Raw genomic sequence first — 17,727 nt, 5'->3', positions numbered from 1 at the left:
CCATTTCCCTTATCCATCTCTCGGTCTCTCTCAGTATCCAGGCAGGATGCACGAGTTGATCCTCTTTGTGATCACATGGGTGGGTATTGTCATTTCGCTGGTGTGTCTCGCCATCTGCATCTCTACCTTCTGCTTCCTGCGAGGCCTTCAGACCGACCGCAACACCATCCACAAGAACCTCTGCATCAACCTCTTCATCGCCGAGCTCCTCTTCCTCATCGGCATCGACAAGACGCAGTACCACGTGAGTGGATTCTTGATTTATATTAAGGGGAGAATGCACTGGGGATGAATTTCACCCGCTGATTGTAGTGTTTATGTGCACCCACTGATAGAACATGCTGTCTGCATTGTTTTAGCATCCGATTAACTGAAGGAATTAAATGCAAACTGCATTAAGTGCAGGTAATTTGCATTCATTTGCATGCCACAGTTCAGATGAGTGCTTGTTCTGAGTGCTCGGTCGTGGAGGATCCAGCAGACTATCACAATCTGACGTACTTTACTGGGGTTCATTCCCCTTGTTCTTGCTGTCTGATATGAGAGAATAAATACGCTAACATTCCTAATAAGAAGAAATTTTGGCTGAGCAGAAAATCAGCATATTACATTGATTTCTGAAGGATCATGTGACATTGAAGACTAGAGTTGTGATACTGAAAATTAAACTGCATCACAGGAATAAGATGCGTTTTAAAATATATTAGAAGTAGAAAACAGTTATTACAGTTAATTTGTAATTATACTTCATAGTATTATTTGTAAGTATAAGAAACCTCTTTAAAAAACATTTAAAAAAATAGCTGCAAGCAGTGATTAATGGACTTCAAGTGCTTTTAAACATTTAAGCATGAAAAAAGACACAAAATATAATTTAGCAAGCCTGTAACCACCTAAATTAATGATTTAAAAAAGCATTTTTGCCAAATCCTGGTAATTTACCATAGAAATATGGTTTTTTAATGTCTATAACTGTTTTTTAATGTCTATAATTGGTCCAAACTTTGCATGCTTGTTTAGAATCACCTGACGCATGTGCTCACCAGGTTTTGTCAAATTTTGAGTTTCGTTTGGGCTTTATAGGCTTTTGGGTATATTTGGACAGGCCCCTTTTCTAAACAACCCTGTTATAGTTTCCCAAAGGGTAAATTTGCTTAAAAAAGGTACATTTTTTTATATTTATTGAATCTGGAAAAAACTACTTCAGTGCAATTGTCTGGACTCTCTAAGTGACCTTTAGGGCCGTGAGTCAACCAGGACCACTGAGTTTCGAACCGATCAATTTCCGTTAATCTGGTCTAATAGGTGCTCAAAATGCATCTGCATATGCCAGTCATGTTTTTGAGATACGCAAATGTCCTTACAGCCACTTGCAGCACTAAAAGAGTGTGCATACCGATTTTCATGTCGATAGAACAAACTATTGCGTAGTTATGGCCATACACTTACAGTGCCCCTTAGTGGCCAAGCTCCACAACTTTTTTTCATGTGACCTCAGATTACGCTCTTACATACGCGTTGTTAGTTTTGCGAAGATATCTCATTCCATTGAAAAGTTATAGCTGTTTTAGTAAAGGCGGCCCTGCCCCTTTTAAAAGAGAACTCCACTTCCAGAACAACAATTTACAAATAATTTACTTAATCTACTCTTGTCATCCAAGATGTTCATGTCTTTCTGTCTTCAGTCGTAAAGAAATTATGGTTTTTGAGGAAAGTATTTCAGCAGGGAACTTTTTTTTTTAGGGAATTTATTTTTCTGCATATAACGGACTTAATTGATGCCCTGAATTTGAACTTCTAAAATGCAGTTTAAATGAAGCTTCAAAGGGCTCTAAACGATCCCAGCCGAGGAAGAAGGGTCTTAACTAGCGAATCGATCGGTCATTGTTTTCAAAAAATAAAAATTTGTATACTTTTTAAGCAAAAAAAGCTCATGTAGCACAGGCTCTGGGATGCATTTTCTGGAACGATTCGTTCATTTTGAAGGAATCTTTAATGTGACTCGGAAGAACAAGTCGTCTCGGGGAGTGATTCGTTCAGTCACGCATGCGCAACATCCTATTAGGTTCTGTACTGGAATTAGTTCACCTGTTTCGAGTGTTCGGGTTTTTCAAATTGTTTGTTCATTTTATGGGGCTGTCACATGATGCTGATTTTGCTAAAATGAACTAAATGACTCAAAAAAATATTAGTTTTGAGACTCAAAGGTCCAGTCAGTAAAATGATCCGAACTTCCCATCACTACTACGAATCACGTCTTCAAATCACCACAAGTTCATCTGTGTACTCCGGCTCATACTAGGTAGAGTATGTCGAAAAACTCCATGTTATTTTCTCCTACAACTTCAGAATCGTCCAACATCGTTGTAGCTTTTTGTTTGTAAACAGCATTTGACTTACTTGCACTTTCTTAGTCTTTGCGCGTTCACTTTGTAAACACTGGGCCTGTGGTTCCATTACCTTCTGCATGATCTTTCGACGTGATTCAATAGTACGTGAACACGCATCCCAGAGCCTGTGCTACACAAGCTTTTGTGCTTAAAAAGTATACAAATTTTTATTTTCCAAAAAAAAAATGGCCGATCGTTTCGCTAGATAAGACCCTTTTTCCTCGGCTGGGATCGTTTAGGGCAGTGGTTTTCAAACCGGTCCTGAAAGCACCCCTGCCCTGCACATTTTGTATGTCTCCCTCATCTAACACCTGATTCAACTCATCAGCTCGTTAGTAGAAACTGCACAACATGAATGGAGTGTGTCTCATAAGGGAGCCATTATATGAAGAAATATCCTGAAATGCTTTCCTCAAAAAACATAATTTCTTCACGACTGAAGACAGAAAGACATGAACGTCTTGGATGACAAGGGGGTGAGTACATTATTTGTGAATTGTTGTTCTGGAAGTGGAGTTCTCCTTTAAATGTTTTGCCGTCCTTTTGCGGTATGCGCTTGAACCCCCCAAGTATTAGTGACTCCAGTGAATGGTGATATAAAAAAAGATACATTTTAGAAACACAAACATTATCCTTGTAGCTTGTTATTCACACGATGGAACATTTTTGGAGCTAGTGAAAACACTGTTACTCCGACTTTCTAAAAAATGGCCTCCAGGCAACATTATGCAACTCTGCTGTATTATATGTTGATTATGCATTTTCTGCGCATTTAACCAGCTGCTCCTGTATCTGTTGATTCTTTGAGGTGAAATTTTCACTTTGAACCAAGCAACATTAATTAGATGAGTTTTAAGGTTATTGTTAAGCTGCAGTTGTTGATTGTCAGGCTGTATCCCAAGAAAAAACCATGTCACACTGTGGGATCTCAGTTGTCATTCATATCAGACTGTACCACTGTCAAAAGAAGAAGATTCATTTAGAGTTTGACATCTTCAGTGCTCCCATTGGCCACACTCTAGGTCTGTGCTTTGGACTTTGGCAGAATTTTATTGTAGGAAAAATTCAATCTCAACGGTCATTAATCTGGTGTCGGTGAATATAGCAAACTAGTAGCGCTATGTAGAAAATACTAGTTTCTTGATTTTTAATAGATTCTCATTTTTACGAAGGGATATTGATTCTTAAATCCCAAGAATTGATTAGTCTAGCCTGTTCTCAGTTAATGAACAGAAGTCTCAGATTTCAAATCTGTTCATTTTATTACAGTATTCAAACAATAAATGCCGTTTTGATGCTGTTTAATGTGGAGTGATAGATCAAGTGGCAGCATGAAGCGTACATGAACTAATCATCTGATCAAACTGACCGCTTTAAACATTTATAGCAGGAAATAAACATGAATGAACATCCAAAGGTATGTTAAAAGAAAGAGCACAACTTGCCGAAATCAGCATCCTGTCTCATGTAATCACTGAATCAGTATTTCAACTGCGTGAAGACATCAGTATAACAGCTTGTAAACAATGTCCCGTAACATCACATTTACCTCAGAAAAAGACATCATTCCGTGACAATAAACTCATTGGTCAACTAGAAAAATGAACTCTAGAGAAGAGCGTTTGCAAAATTCCATCAAGTTTGTATGACACCCACCATCTAAATGTGTATATTAAAAAAAAAATGAAGTGGTGTATAAGTATTTAATTGTAAAGTTAGTATTTTAACTTCATTATTATAAAAAGTTCATTGAATCTAATTTAAGCATTATATACAAATCAATTTATTTTAACCTTCCATATTATAGTCATGTAGTACCAACTGACACATATGTATATTTTACAGCATTAGTTGAGAATTAGTTTTTTTCTCCTTGAGAAAATATATCATGTACTGTACCTGACATATGTGACCCTGGACCACAAAACCAGTCATAAGTAGCACGGGTATATTTATAGCAATAGCCAACAATACATTATATGTGTCAAAATGATACATTTTTCTTTTATGCTAAAAATCATTAGGATATTAAGTAAACATCTCCTTCCATGAAGATATTTAGTAAATTTCCTACCATAAATATATCCAAACTTAATTTTTGATTAGTAAGATGCATTGTTAAGAACTTCATCTAGACAACTATTCTCAATGTTTAGATTTTTTTTTGCACCCTCAGATTCCAGATACATCAGTGGCTACGTTTACATGCACCCAAATAATCCACTTGTAATCAGATTGAAAGTTCAATCGGATTGAAAAACATTCATGTGAACACCTTAATCGATCCGATTGAGCTGGATCGGAATGAAATTTTGATCGGATTGAAGGGGGTGGTTTTATTCCTTTTCTAATACGATTGAGAGTGCATGTAAACAATCAATCGGATTGAAAACCGAAACTGAAAGGATTGCGCATGTGCAGTGACGCAGAAATAGCGTAATGACGTATGACGCACGGAACGAGCGGTTCTTTCTTTTGAATATAGTGTTGTATAAATGCGTGTCCTTTCATTATAAAACTCTAAATAAAGAAATGGTGTAGGAGAGTGACTATTATGTGCAAACAGTGAGAAACTCTATATTGTGTCAAAACCCAGCCCTACAGACTAATAATCTAGGACTACAGATTTTGCCCAAGGATCAGAGGAATTTTAGGATTTTCAACATATATCTCAGTCAGCTAAATCATGTAGAAAATAGTACAGTTTGCACCTGGCTTAAGTTGTTGTTTTTTTATTCCATACTCTAACTCTAACTGAAATGTCATGTTTTGTCAGGGATGGGCTCTTCTTTTTCATTTTGACTGGCCAAAACAAACAGCAACCAGTGTAGTGCTTTGAGCATAGAACAGTGTTTTACATTGACTGCTGGAAGCATATATGTTGACAGTTTATGTTGATAAGGTTTATGTTTAAGTCAGCCAACCAAAAAACGAAAACCCTAGTGAACCAACACTACTAAAGTGAGAGCAACCGATTAAACATTAAACACTGTGAGTGAAGTTGCTGAGTTTAGATTAAAAATTATACCCCAAAGTATCAGCTCTTCTATGTTTTCAGATGTGGAGCAGCTGATTAAATGCGTAATCAATATATCATACAGCTCTCTTCTGAAATGAAAATTAGCATGGACACATTTTAAATTGATTGGGATATTGCGATATATTAGTTTCATGATCACACAAATTGTGATGCCTTTCACATCAGTGTATTGACACCAAAAGTTCCCTGCTGAAAGCAGTGGTGTCATCTGATTGGCTGATTTAATGCATCTTCCAGAGTTCAGGGCTGCATTAGTATGCTGGGAATCGAAATCATTTTACAAGGTGCCAAGGTTGCTACAATGAGCTCTTCAGAAGAAGAACTTCTAGCTGGATAATGTTTGCAGAGTTTGTGGCATAGATTTTTCTGTCTATTTTAGAAGATGGAGTTTTTATAAGGCACTTAACAAGCAAATGACAAATCCACGAGCAGATCTGTATCTTCCGCTTTGGAAGGGCATAGAAACAATACGTAAAGTGTGGGCGCTGCATTATGAATCTCATCAGCCTCTTTTTGCAAGTATGGTTGCCAAGTTGCCGTGGATATTTATACAAGATATGATTTGAAAGCTTAAAAAACAAACTTTCCAGAAACGCCAGTCACTCTAAAATACATACAAGTCATAAAAATTTCATTATTAAGCTTAAAACTTAGCTGCAACAACTATGAATATAAAAAAATCTATATTATTTTTTGTCGAAAGACTTCTCTTCTGTTGCTCATATCTTTTCTCTTAAGAAATTTACTTCCTGTCAGGCTCAGCGCACAAACTGTGCCAAGCACGACTGGAGTCATGAATATTAATAACGTTATGTGACGTTCGCACTAAGTGATTTGCTGAAAGGTGGATGTTTTTAGGTGAGTGCACTTGCAATAGTGGGATCACTGTTTGCCGCCTGCGCATTCGTTCAGCCAGTCGATTGGCAGATGCTTCTGCCGGGAGTCCTTTTATGTGCCGGCTACATTTTCTTTTTCTTCACACTGCAGCCCAGCAAAATAAACCACTTTCAAATATGATTATCAACCGAAAACGGAGGAGGGATGCATTTATTATGATTTAGAGGACAGAGTAAAAGTAAAAGTCACATTAAAACAACCTGTTATTCACATTAGTCATTCAAAGAGTCTCTTCCTGTCTAAGTAAGTGCTTCTGAACCAAAATAAAGTGTAATGTGGGCCAGATTTAAAAATATTAAGATATTAAGAATGTTGGTAACCAAACCGTTTTGGTTCCCATTGACTTCCATTGTATTTTTTGTGCAAACAGTGGTCATGAAACCTGTTTAGCTACTTCTTCTTCCAAATATCATCTTTTATGTTCCACAGAAAAAAGAAAAAACATGAAAGGGAGTAAATGAACATTTTTGGATGGACTATTCCTTTTATGTTCGTAGTCAATATGCAATTATCACTAACCCCCTTTTATCTCTTTTGTCTGAAAACAGATTGCCTGCCCCATTTTTGCGGGCCTGCTGCATTTCTTCTTCCTGGCTGCGTTCTCCTGGATGTGTCTGGAGGGAATCCAGCTGTATCTGATGCTGGTGGAGGTCTTCGAGAGCGAATACTCCCGAAAGAAATACTACTACCTGTGCGGCTACTGCTTTCCCGCCCTGGTGGTGGGCATCTCGGCAGCCATTGACTACCGCAGCTACGGGACTAAGAAAGCGTATGTGTGAAACAGTCTATTTGCACTCGGCCATACAAGGGCTGTTAGTTTTTGAGCGGGGGGCGCGACCCCCCTTTTTAAACCATTTGTTTCGTTTAAATGGATTCCAGCAAAATGGCTCTCTGGGAGTTTAAATTCCGTATAGTGCTGTATCGTCTTTCACTAGGAAACTTACACTGGTATTATGTAGTTCGGAGTTTAGTTGGATGATTGGCCGCTGTCATGTGATCCTGGCCTAACCAAGGTCATCATGTGAATTATAAATGAAGGCAGTTAAAGATGTTGCAAGCACATTTTTTTTTTTTTGGAATAGTACGCATAAATCTGACAGATCCTGTCCTGATAATTTACTTTACAAGAACAAGTTAAAAGCTGCACATCACGCTGTTTTTTACATTACATTGGAAAACTAATGGTATGTAGGGTTTCCACGGTCATGGAAAACCTGGAAATATTAGGGAGTTTTCAATCTTATGAATAAAATCTTAAAAAGTTATGGTAACTCATGTTAAATCATAATTAACTTTTGTTATGGTTAAAAAGTTATATACAGTTTTATCCAAAAGTTTGGAAATCCCTTGAAGAATCTGTGAATAATTTTAACAAAATAAGAGAGATCATACAAAATGCATGTAATTTTCTATTTGGTACTGTCCTGAGTCAAGGTAAATTGTATTTTGTCTTTGCATTTAAAACATGCAAGTATCTTTTGGTGCTTCCGAAGGGCAGTACTAAATGGAAAAAAAAAATGATATTTATGACCCTGGACCACAAAACCAGTCATAAGGGTCAATTTTTCTAAATTGAGATTCATACACCATCTGAAAGCTGAATAAATAAGATTTCCATTGATGTATGATTTATTAGGATAGGACAATATTTGGCCGAGGTACAACTATTTTAATATATGGAATCTGAGGGTGCAAAAAAGTTGGCCAAATGAAGTTCCTAATAATGCATATTACTAATCAAAAATTAAGTTTTGATATATTTACAGTAGCAATTTTGCAAAATATCTTCATGGAACATGATCTTTACTTAATTTCCTAATGATTTTTGGCATAAAAGAAAAATCAATAATTTTGACCCATACAATGTATTTTTGGCTATTGCTACAAATTTACCCCAGCGACTTAAGACTGGTTTTGTGGTCCAGGGTCACATTTCAACAAAATAAGAAAAATTTGGACATCTTCATCCTGTTCAAAAGTTTTCACCCCCCTCCGACTCTTAATGCATCTTGTTTCCTTCTGGTGCATCAGTGAGTATTTGAACCTTCTGTAATAGTTGTGTTTGAGTCCCTCAATTGTCCTCAGTGTGAAAAGATGAATCTCAAAATTTTTCTTTTGTTACAATTATTCACATTTTCACAGATTCTGCAAGGGGTTCCCTTTTGCATAAAACTGGAAATCCATAGGTCAAAAGTGTTTAGGATCCCTAATTTGACCTCTGTGTTTGCTAACAGTGGATTGGCTGTCCTTTCTTTGAGGGGGGGTGGGGTTTTAGTAAGAAGGCGTGGTCTACGTTATTGTCTGGTGGAAGTTAACAAAATCGCTTGCAGCACCTTTAACTAAGCTGATTACTGCATGTGTGTGTGTGTGTGTGTTGCTCTGTGTGTTTGTGTGCACGCGAGTGTGTGTTGGTCTGTGTTTGTGTGTGTGCGACTGTGGAAAAATAGCACAGCTGCAGACTTTTGAATGTTGACTACAGTGCAGAAAATGAGACGCTGACTCAGTGCGCTAATGATTAAAAACTGAGCTTAACCTTCAACTAGACTTTTATTGCTCTTTTATTAGCTTGTTTTTATGCCAAAAATGTTTCGTCATCTTGATAGAAATATTATTTTAAGACTACTTGTAATTATTTGATCAATAATGTGCTACTTAATGCGATTTTGCCTGTAATGAAGTGATAATTCTTTGAACAATGAAATGTTACTGATAAAGTTATCATGTGTGTGTTTTGTGTGTAGGTGCTGGTTGAGGGTGGATAACTACTTCATCTGGAGTTTTATCGGCCCTGTGTCCTTCATTATCATGGTATTGTTCTCTTCAAACATTCAGCACTCTCTCTGCTTTTGCTCACAGAGTTTGTTCCTTTTTTTTTCTCTCTGAAAAGTGCTGTGCTAGTCATATCAAACAAAGCACTTTTGTTCACCTATGGATCTGTTGCTGCTGACGACTATGTTTTGGCTGTAATATGCTTTATATGAGTGTGAGGCTTAGATTAGGTTTAGATATGGGAACTTGCTGACATTTTCATAATTACAATATATTTTACTAATGCGTTAGCTCTGTTTTTGTTTTTATTAGTTTGTTGAAAAAAAAGTTTTGATCTATCTAAAGTTCTTTGCTTACTTGCATTGGATTTCTCTAACACGAACCGAGCGAATTTCTGTGTGAATGCTCGTATCACCATTCTCATGTAAATTGTTGCATTTAATTGCAGCAATTTAAGCTAGAAAGATTTCACGAACAATTTGCACGGAAATTCTGCTTGTGTTTTATGAATAAGGCTCATTGTTAGGAAGAAAGCAGTGGTTTAAATTGTCTTTCCTGTGTAGATGTTTTCTAAAGGGCTTGTCCTTTTTATATAGCCAATTGGCTTTAATTTGTTACAATGACATGTCTTTAAGGTACATTTTTCCTTTCTCCTACCTTTGACCTTTAGTTAAACCTGGTGTTCCTCATGATAACACTTCACAAGATGGTCCGTAACTCTTCCGCCCTCAAACCCGACTCCAGCCGTCTGGACAACATCAAGTGAGAGTCTTCCATCGCAAAAAATACACATTATAGTCACATTATCTATGATGTTTTTGTTGTATATTCAAACATGTGCATGTTCCCTCTCAGGTCCTGGGCTCTAGGGGCTATCGCTCTGCTCTTCCTTTTGGGTCTGACCTGGGCCTTCGGCCTCCTCTTCATCAATGAGAACACCGTAATCATGGCGTATCTTTTCACCACCTTTAATGCCTTCCAGGGCATGTTCATCTTCATCTTCCACTGTGCTCTGCAGAAAAAGGTCAGTGCCATTAATGTTTCATACCCAGATAACACTTCGGGGACACATTTGCTGCAAAATTTCCTCAGAAGTTATCTAAATATGGAAAAAGACAAAAACGATGGTGTCATCAGAGGTTAAAACAAGCTAAAAATGCTCTTTTAGGAATAGCTTTGGGAGAGGATTCATCTGTATCATGATATTATTAGTTTTATAATCAGCTTTATTTAAAGGGGGTCATGAACTGAGAAATAAAATTCTTTTGATCTTTTGGCATATAAGAGGTCATTGTACTATAAAAACATCCTGTAAGTTTCAGAACTCAAAACTTTCTCTCAAGTCTAAAACAGCTTATGTTGAAGCCAATCTGCCAGAACGACTGGTTGTGGAATGTGCCACTTCATGACATAAAAAGCACTAAATATGCGATTATGTCTCTGAAAACACTACATATTATGGCTTTACCTACAATGACTCAACTTGCCTATGGTGCTTAAGTGCTAATGTGTTTTTGTGTTTTAGGTGCATAAGGAGTACAGCAAGTGCCTGCGTCATTCTTACTGCTGCAGTCGCACCTCCACTACGAGCTCTCATGGATCGCTGAAGAATTCTGCCCTTCGTGCCAACAACCGCTACTACACCGGCAGCCAGGCACGTCACGCAGCGGTACACAGACAGGTGACACACATGCACAACGACAGCATCGCTATTTATAGACTGCTGTTATATTCCGCATATACCAATTCACCTCACTCACCTGTTACAGAGCCGAATTCGTCGGATGTGGAACGACACAGTGCGAAAGCAGACAGAGTCGTCCTTCATGGCTGGAGACATCAACAGTACTCCGACTCTCAACCGTGGTAAGACTTCTGCCTTAAAATTTCCCTGCATGCACCGGAGTCTGTCACTCTGCGCCCATATGTGACCCTGGACCACAAAACCAGTTATTAATGGTCAATTTCGATCTGAAAGCTGAATAAATAAGCTTTCCATTGATGTATGGTTTGTTATAAAATGACAGTTTTTGGCGAGAAAATCTGAAATCTGATCTGGAATCTAGATATTGAGAAAATCGCCTTCAAAGTTGTCCAGATGAAGTTCTTAGCAATGCATATTACTAATCAAAAATTAAGTTTTGATATATTTATAGTAGGAAATTTACAAAATATCATCATGGAACATGATCTTTACTTGATAACCTAATAATTTTTGGCATAAAAGAAAAATTGCACACATACAATGTATTGTTGGCTATTGCTACAAATATACCCATGCGACTTTTGACTGGTTTTGTGGTCTAGGGTCACATATTTGCTACACCTCTCTGTGGCTATTTTTTTGTAGACATCCAAGACTAAGTCCTGTTTACTTGAAATGCCGAAATTCACATTTAAACAACGTATTTTTGCATTAGCAGTACACTTAAATTGCATTAAAAAGCATATATTTCAGTTCGGTCCAGGTAATGCGCATTACAATGTCAAGTGCGTGTCTCAGGACAGTGACTGTCTCTATAGGAAAAGCTTCTGTGACTTTACCGATTGGCTCTTTTATTTAAGGCGGGACTTATTCCGTCATATTGCATGTTGCACTTTCTCTCATTCGTAGTAATATGAGTGAATCGTCTTGGTATATATACAGTCTTTGGGTTGTCTTATAACATTAGTGATGTATTTCTATGCAGCAGAACAGCCAGATTTAATTTTTCATGACTATTTTCTTCTATTTCTTTGGCCCTTGGAATAAAATCTATTTTTTGTTCTTTTCACATTTGAAATGAGAAACAGGCTGTGGGTTTTGTTGTCGTGGTCAATTGTATTTTTTCTTCTGCCTATTTTTTTCATTAACAACTGCTGAAATCCATTGCACAAACTGTGAAAGTTTTTAGTTACTGCACTTTCCTAATGTTTGGATCCAAGGTTTTTGGCTGATTTTCCCATATTTAAATTAGTTTATTTAAAATCATTCATCATTACATAAAAATGTCCTTTATAGACCAGTGTTATTTTAGTATTACGTATATACTATTATAGTATTAATTCATATTTTGAAAAGTTTTTATATTTTTAGCATACATTTTAAGTCATTTTGTCACAAGCTTTTGTCATTTTTATTAATATTTTTATTTATCTTTATTTTTATTTTGGTTTTAGTTGTGGTAATTTCAGTACTTCAACTTATTTTATTTCAGTCAATTGCCAAGTTTCTAAGTTTCATTTATTTTAACTTTATTTTAAAAAATGAATAATAATTTTTATTTTAAATTACTAATAACAACTATAGACCTTCTTGGTTTTTGCAGATTTGTTTTAATAAACATTTTTGAGTTCAGAAAAAGGCGTGTGTTCATAGTACCGTCAACTCTCAAACAGATATTTGATTCTTCACGATCTGACCTTTTATAAAACGCTGAGCACTTGGACTGTAAGGGGAGACTAAGCGATAGTTAATAGAGAGTGAATGCGAGAGGCAGGCTGTTTCCATCACCGGATCCGGAGTGTGGCGTCACCACCGTTCTGATCATCCCAGGGATCAATGTTTGTGGGAGTAGAGGGGGCGACGACAGAGAAGCCGCAGCTAAATCAACCGCCACTCTTTATGCTAATTCTATCCATTTTGTTTTTAATGAAGTGATTAGCCGCCGAATGAACGGGGGGTAATTACTCTAATTGAGGAGAATGACAGTAGCGTCCTCACTGCAGTGCGCCGATTGTTGCTTTCCGGGGACTTTAATCAAGGCGAGAGAGAGAGAAAGTACGAGACAGAAAGGCAGATCTAAACCATATATCGGCAAAAAAAAGAGAAGAATAGATTCCGGGGAGAGGAAACGGCAGGGTTTTGTGCCACAGGAGAAAAGTTTTTTGAATGTTACTAGAGTGAATGGCAGTCAGAAGTAGAGATGGAGGGTAATGAAAGGGCGTGTGTATGTGCACACCGCTGTCTTTATCAGATTCATCTCCTATCGCTCTCATTTCCCACTTCACCGCCGTGTGAAGTCGCTTCTGTGCTTCCAAGAGCCGCTGTCGTACCTCCACCTCCCTCCCGCTGGCCTAGATTCCCCCTCACATTTTACACAAGACACTCCAGTGAGATGTTTACAAGAATTAAAGGAATATTCAAAGGTTCAATACAAGTGAAGCTCTGTCGATAGCATTTGTGGCTTTGATGTTGATTAACACAACATAATTTTGACTCAGCCCTCTGATTTTTTTATTAGTACAATCGATCTGAAGGGTTTAACAGAAGAAATCTGAAGACATGTGAAATGTTCCCCCAAAATTAAAAATGACTCTCTCTGAGACCATATGAGATGTAGATGAGCTTTTTCTTCATCAAAACAGATTTGGAGAAATTTGGCATTAAGTAACTTGCTCACCAATGGGTCCTCTGCAGTGAATGGGTGCCGTCAGAATGAGAGTCCAAACAGCTGATTAAAAACATCACAATGATCCACACATAATAACTGCAGTCAATCAATTAACGTCTTGTGAAGTAAAAATCTGTGTGTTTATAATAAACAAATTCATCTTTAAGGTGCTTTTAAACTTCAAACCATTGCTTCTGGTTAAAATACAAATGCTGTATGTATTATATCATTCTCAGGAGAGAAATATGAGCAGATCAAGCAGCAGTTACAAGCAAAACCACTCCAAAACAGTTGTAAACAAATATGGCAGTGGACTTTGATGTGAGAGGACAACAGAGAACAGGCTTTTTTACTGAAAAAAGTTGTTATGGATTATATTATAGATATTTTGGCCCGAAAGTAACAGTTTAAAGCTAAAAAAATATGGTATTGAGACAATTTTCGCTCAAAAATTGCTAGTAAATTTCACAATTAATTACAAAGAAACAAGAAGTAACACACTGATTTGAACAAGAAATTCTGAAGTAGAAGACTGAAATTGTATTCCTTGTAAAACATATTTTATAATCTTGGTTTTATTTGCAACTTTGAAAAATTAGTTTTACCGTGTACAAACTTTTCGCTTCATAAGACATTCATTTATGGACTGGAGTTGTGTGGATTACTTGTGGATTATTGTGATGTTTTTATCAACTGTTTGGACTCATTGTGACGGCACCCATTCACTGCGGAGGATCCATTGGTGAGCAAGTAATGCTAAGGGCCAGTTTTAGGGGAAATTTCTGCGGTAGATCAATACGCAAATTAAATAACACAGACGCAACATCGCATTTACATATCGACCAATGCAGTATACCAAGCACAGTGCAAATTAGCATAGTCTCAAATAAAGAAATAAAGCCACAGTACACTCTTAAAAAATAAAGATGCCATAGAAGAACCTTTTTATCTGAATGGTTCCATAAAGAACCTTTAACATTTGAAGAACCTTTCTGTTTCACAAAAGGTTCTTTGTGGTGAAAGAAGGTTCTTCAGATTATAAAAATGTAAGAAAGAGATGGTTCTTTAAAGAACCTTTGACTGAAAGGTTCTTTGTGGAACCAAAAATGGTTCTTCTAAGGTATCGCTGTGAAGAACCTTTTAAAGCATCTTTGTTTTTAAGAGTGTATGTAGAAGAGAACCGGAGGCCAAAAAATGAAAGTTTGCTAGAAGTTTTGATAGACCTGGTATTGCGCGACTCCTAGTTGAGGGTTCCAAGTCGTCTTTTGTTTCAGCAAAATAAAAATAACATGGCTTGGCAAACAATATGTTCGAATAATGTGTTCTTCTGGCATTCCAAATAAATAAATACACGTGGAAAAAATCCTCTCCCTTCTACCACGCACTCTCTGTTCTCTGCGGTGCCTCCTCCTAGCAACAATAATTGCAGCCATTTCAAGCGCAAAATATTTTAAGACATGTTTTTTAAAGAACACGTTAAATAATGGCGCAAATGCCAGTAATCTGACAAACGCAAACATTAGAAAAACGTGTTGCGTGATTCATTTGAATACTCTTCTCCCATAAATTCTGCGTCTGAAAGGGAAACTCCTACAAATGCATATCCAATAAAGTCAGGCGCAAAAATAACTGTGTCCACACCTTTTCAGCGCTAATTCTTCACTGCACGTCTTTAGTAAAACCTGACTGTACAATTTTAATGCCAAAAGACAGTTTGCGCTGGCTAAATTAAATTTCTCAAAGTCTGTTCCCATTAAGAAACAAACTCTTCAACATCTTGAATGGCCCGAGAGTGAGTACATTATCAGCATATATTTTCATTTTTGCGTTAACCATTCCTGTAAATTAAATTAAATCTTTCTTTTTCAGGCGGGACTACTTTTCTAGGTGGTTTTGCACTACTGACATCAATTCTGTGGGTCATGTAAAACTGCTCAACAAATTTGGTATTCGTATTGCATTTTACCACAAACCTAACAGGTTTTCTCATGTCAAATCAAGTTTAGCTAATTTTTAACATAGCTTAAACGGTACTGTGGGGATTTAGCGGCATAACATGGTCATGACAACAAAGTTGACAAATTGAATAAGTCACACTAGTCTTATGTTTAAGTCTTTTTGGTATGCTTAACAGTGTGCTTACTACATTGTGTCTGACTTTAATGAGGAATGAGCTGGAATTATTTTTTGTGATAATCAATTTTATGCCACAAATGCTCGTGGCACAGCTTTACTTTTATTAAACCTGGAACATTCCTGCAAGAGGTAAGAAATGTGTGTAGTATGTGTGTAAAAACGGCGAGCATGAGCGAGCGCACGTCTAAAATTAATTCTTGAGGCGGTCCTCTCTGATAGATGATAGCGCGGGAGCGCAAGGTTGCACTTTGCCTCAGTCCACTCGATGTCATACTGGCCTCTTTTTAATTTCATGGCATTTCTGTCTGAAAGCCCCGGGCTGCAGCTCTCCGCCTGCATTATGGGCCATACTGAATGTTCCATTTCTCTGAGTCACATTTGTCTACTGCAAGCATTCACATTTCACTGGGAAATGAAGCCACATTTCAGTGGCTGCTCTGTGGAACTACATAATAGCAAATATTACCATTTCCCTCCCAATGACTCCAGCTGACAGTGAGGCATGGAATTACGCTCCACGACTACTCTTCAAATACATTTCGGCTTCACTGCAAATAAACACTTCATCAAATCAGCCATTACGACATCACACAACGACATTAGGGATTTTTTTATTTTATTTTTTTATTTTTTTGTAAAATGTCAAACACAATAAACACACTGTAGAGTGGATTCGGCTTAACCTTATTGTGAAGTGCAAATCGCCATTTTATGTTCATATTATGTATTATTCCTCTTAAAACTGATAGTTCCTGCATCCTGGATGCTCATGGTCAATAACGTTTCAGCCAAGGTAAAATATACGCAATATAGTATTAGGTTTGATGCAAAATAGCTGTTAATGTCACATATACACCAGACTATTAATCTTACTTTACATGTCAGTGACTAGCAGATGTATACCACTTTTCTGAACAAAATACCACTTTTCTGTGCTGAGTGGAGAGTGATTTGCATGTGTAACCCCCTGGGTCCTACTCACACCCGCTCTGAACACTACTCGAACCCGCACTAATGCACTAACAAGGAGGCTAAAGACTGCAGCCACTGACGTGTCTTTTGACACTCAATCCCATCCGGGTCACTGCACCAGTGTAACCCTCCCCAGGGCCTACTCGTGCCCGCTCCGAGTGGTACTCAAACCCAGGTCTCCGGCATGGGAGGCTGGCGCACTAACAAGGAGCTTAAAGACTGCATCCACTAACTAGCTATTGCTAGCCTCTCCAGATTTTGACAGGCAGAGTCTCAAAATATTATGACGTTTATGATGTAAAGAATTTTCTTTTTTTCCTTTTTTAGGTACAATGGGAAACCATCTTCTGACCAACCCCGTACTGCAAACCCGTACAGGAACCTCACCTTACAACACACTGCTGGCTGAAACGTTTACCCCGCCCTCGCCTGGGGTCTTCAACTCTACTGGTAAGTGTGGGTAGACCTTGTTTTGTATTGGAAAGAAAAATCACAAATGAAATCACATTAAAGGATTAGTTCACTTCCAGAATAAAAATTTCCTGATCATTTATTCAGCCTCTTGTCATCCAAGATGTTTGTGTTCTTTTCAGTTGAAAAGAATTGAAGGTTTTTAAGGAAAACATTAGAGGATTTTTCTCCATATAGTGGACTTCAATGGGACCCAACGAGTTGAAGGTCCGAATTGCAGTTTCAAAAGGCGCTGCACAATCACAGCTGATGAAAACGGGTCTTATGTAGCAAAACAATCTGTTATTTTCTAAAAGTAAAAATTTATATACTTTTTAACTACAAATGCACGTCTTGCACTAGCTCAACTACATGCATTACGTAGTCACATTGGAAGGGTCACGCATGACGTTGGTGAAGTCTTGACCCAGTGTTTACAAAGTGAACCCTTTACAATGAAAGGTAAGTTAACAATGTTAGACGATTGACCCTTCAAACGCAATTACGTAATGCGTGATGTTGTAGACGCACATCACAGAGCTAGTGCAAGATGAGCCTTTGTGGTTAAAAAGTATATACATTTTATTTTTTATTTTTAGAAAATTATTAGTCGTTTCACTAGATAAGACCTTTTTTCCGTGACTGGGATTGTATAGAGCCCTTTTCAAACTGCACTGAAACTGAAATTGGACCTTCAACC

General features: G+C 37.5%; 1 protein-coding gene across 1 annotated transcript in view; it reads left to right on the top strand.

Moving 5' to 3' along the window:
* The window catches only part of adgrl1a (adhesion G protein-coupled receptor L1a), a 205,031-nt gene that overhangs the window by 175,822 nt on the left and 11,482 nt on the right, over nt 1-17,727 (top strand). Inside the window, exons 16-23 of the mRNA XM_051106077.1 lie at nt 35-244; nt 6,876-7,096; nt 9,069-9,135; nt 9,767-9,858; nt 9,952-10,120; nt 10,622-10,777; nt 10,866-10,962; nt 16,905-17,027. Of these exons, the coding sequence (XP_050962034.1) occupies nt 35-244; nt 6,876-7,096; nt 9,069-9,135; nt 9,767-9,858; nt 9,952-10,120; nt 10,622-10,777; nt 10,866-10,962; nt 16,905-17,027 (1,135 nt within the window). The remainder of the gene's footprint in view (nt 1-34; nt 245-6,875; nt 7,097-9,068; nt 9,136-9,766; nt 9,859-9,951; nt 10,121-10,621; nt 10,778-10,865; nt 10,963-16,904; nt 17,028-17,727) is intronic.

The sequence above is a fragment of the Labeo rohita genome, chromosome 3 (assembly GCF_022985175.1).
Source record: "Labeo rohita strain BAU-BD-2019 chromosome 3, IGBB_LRoh.1.0, whole genome shotgun sequence".
Classification (NCBI taxonomy): Eukaryota; Metazoa; Chordata; class Actinopteri; order Cypriniformes; family Cyprinidae; genus Labeo; species Labeo rohita.
The sequence above is the reverse complement of the archived record's forward strand: the minus strand, read 5'-3'. Positions and strand labels throughout refer to the sequence as shown.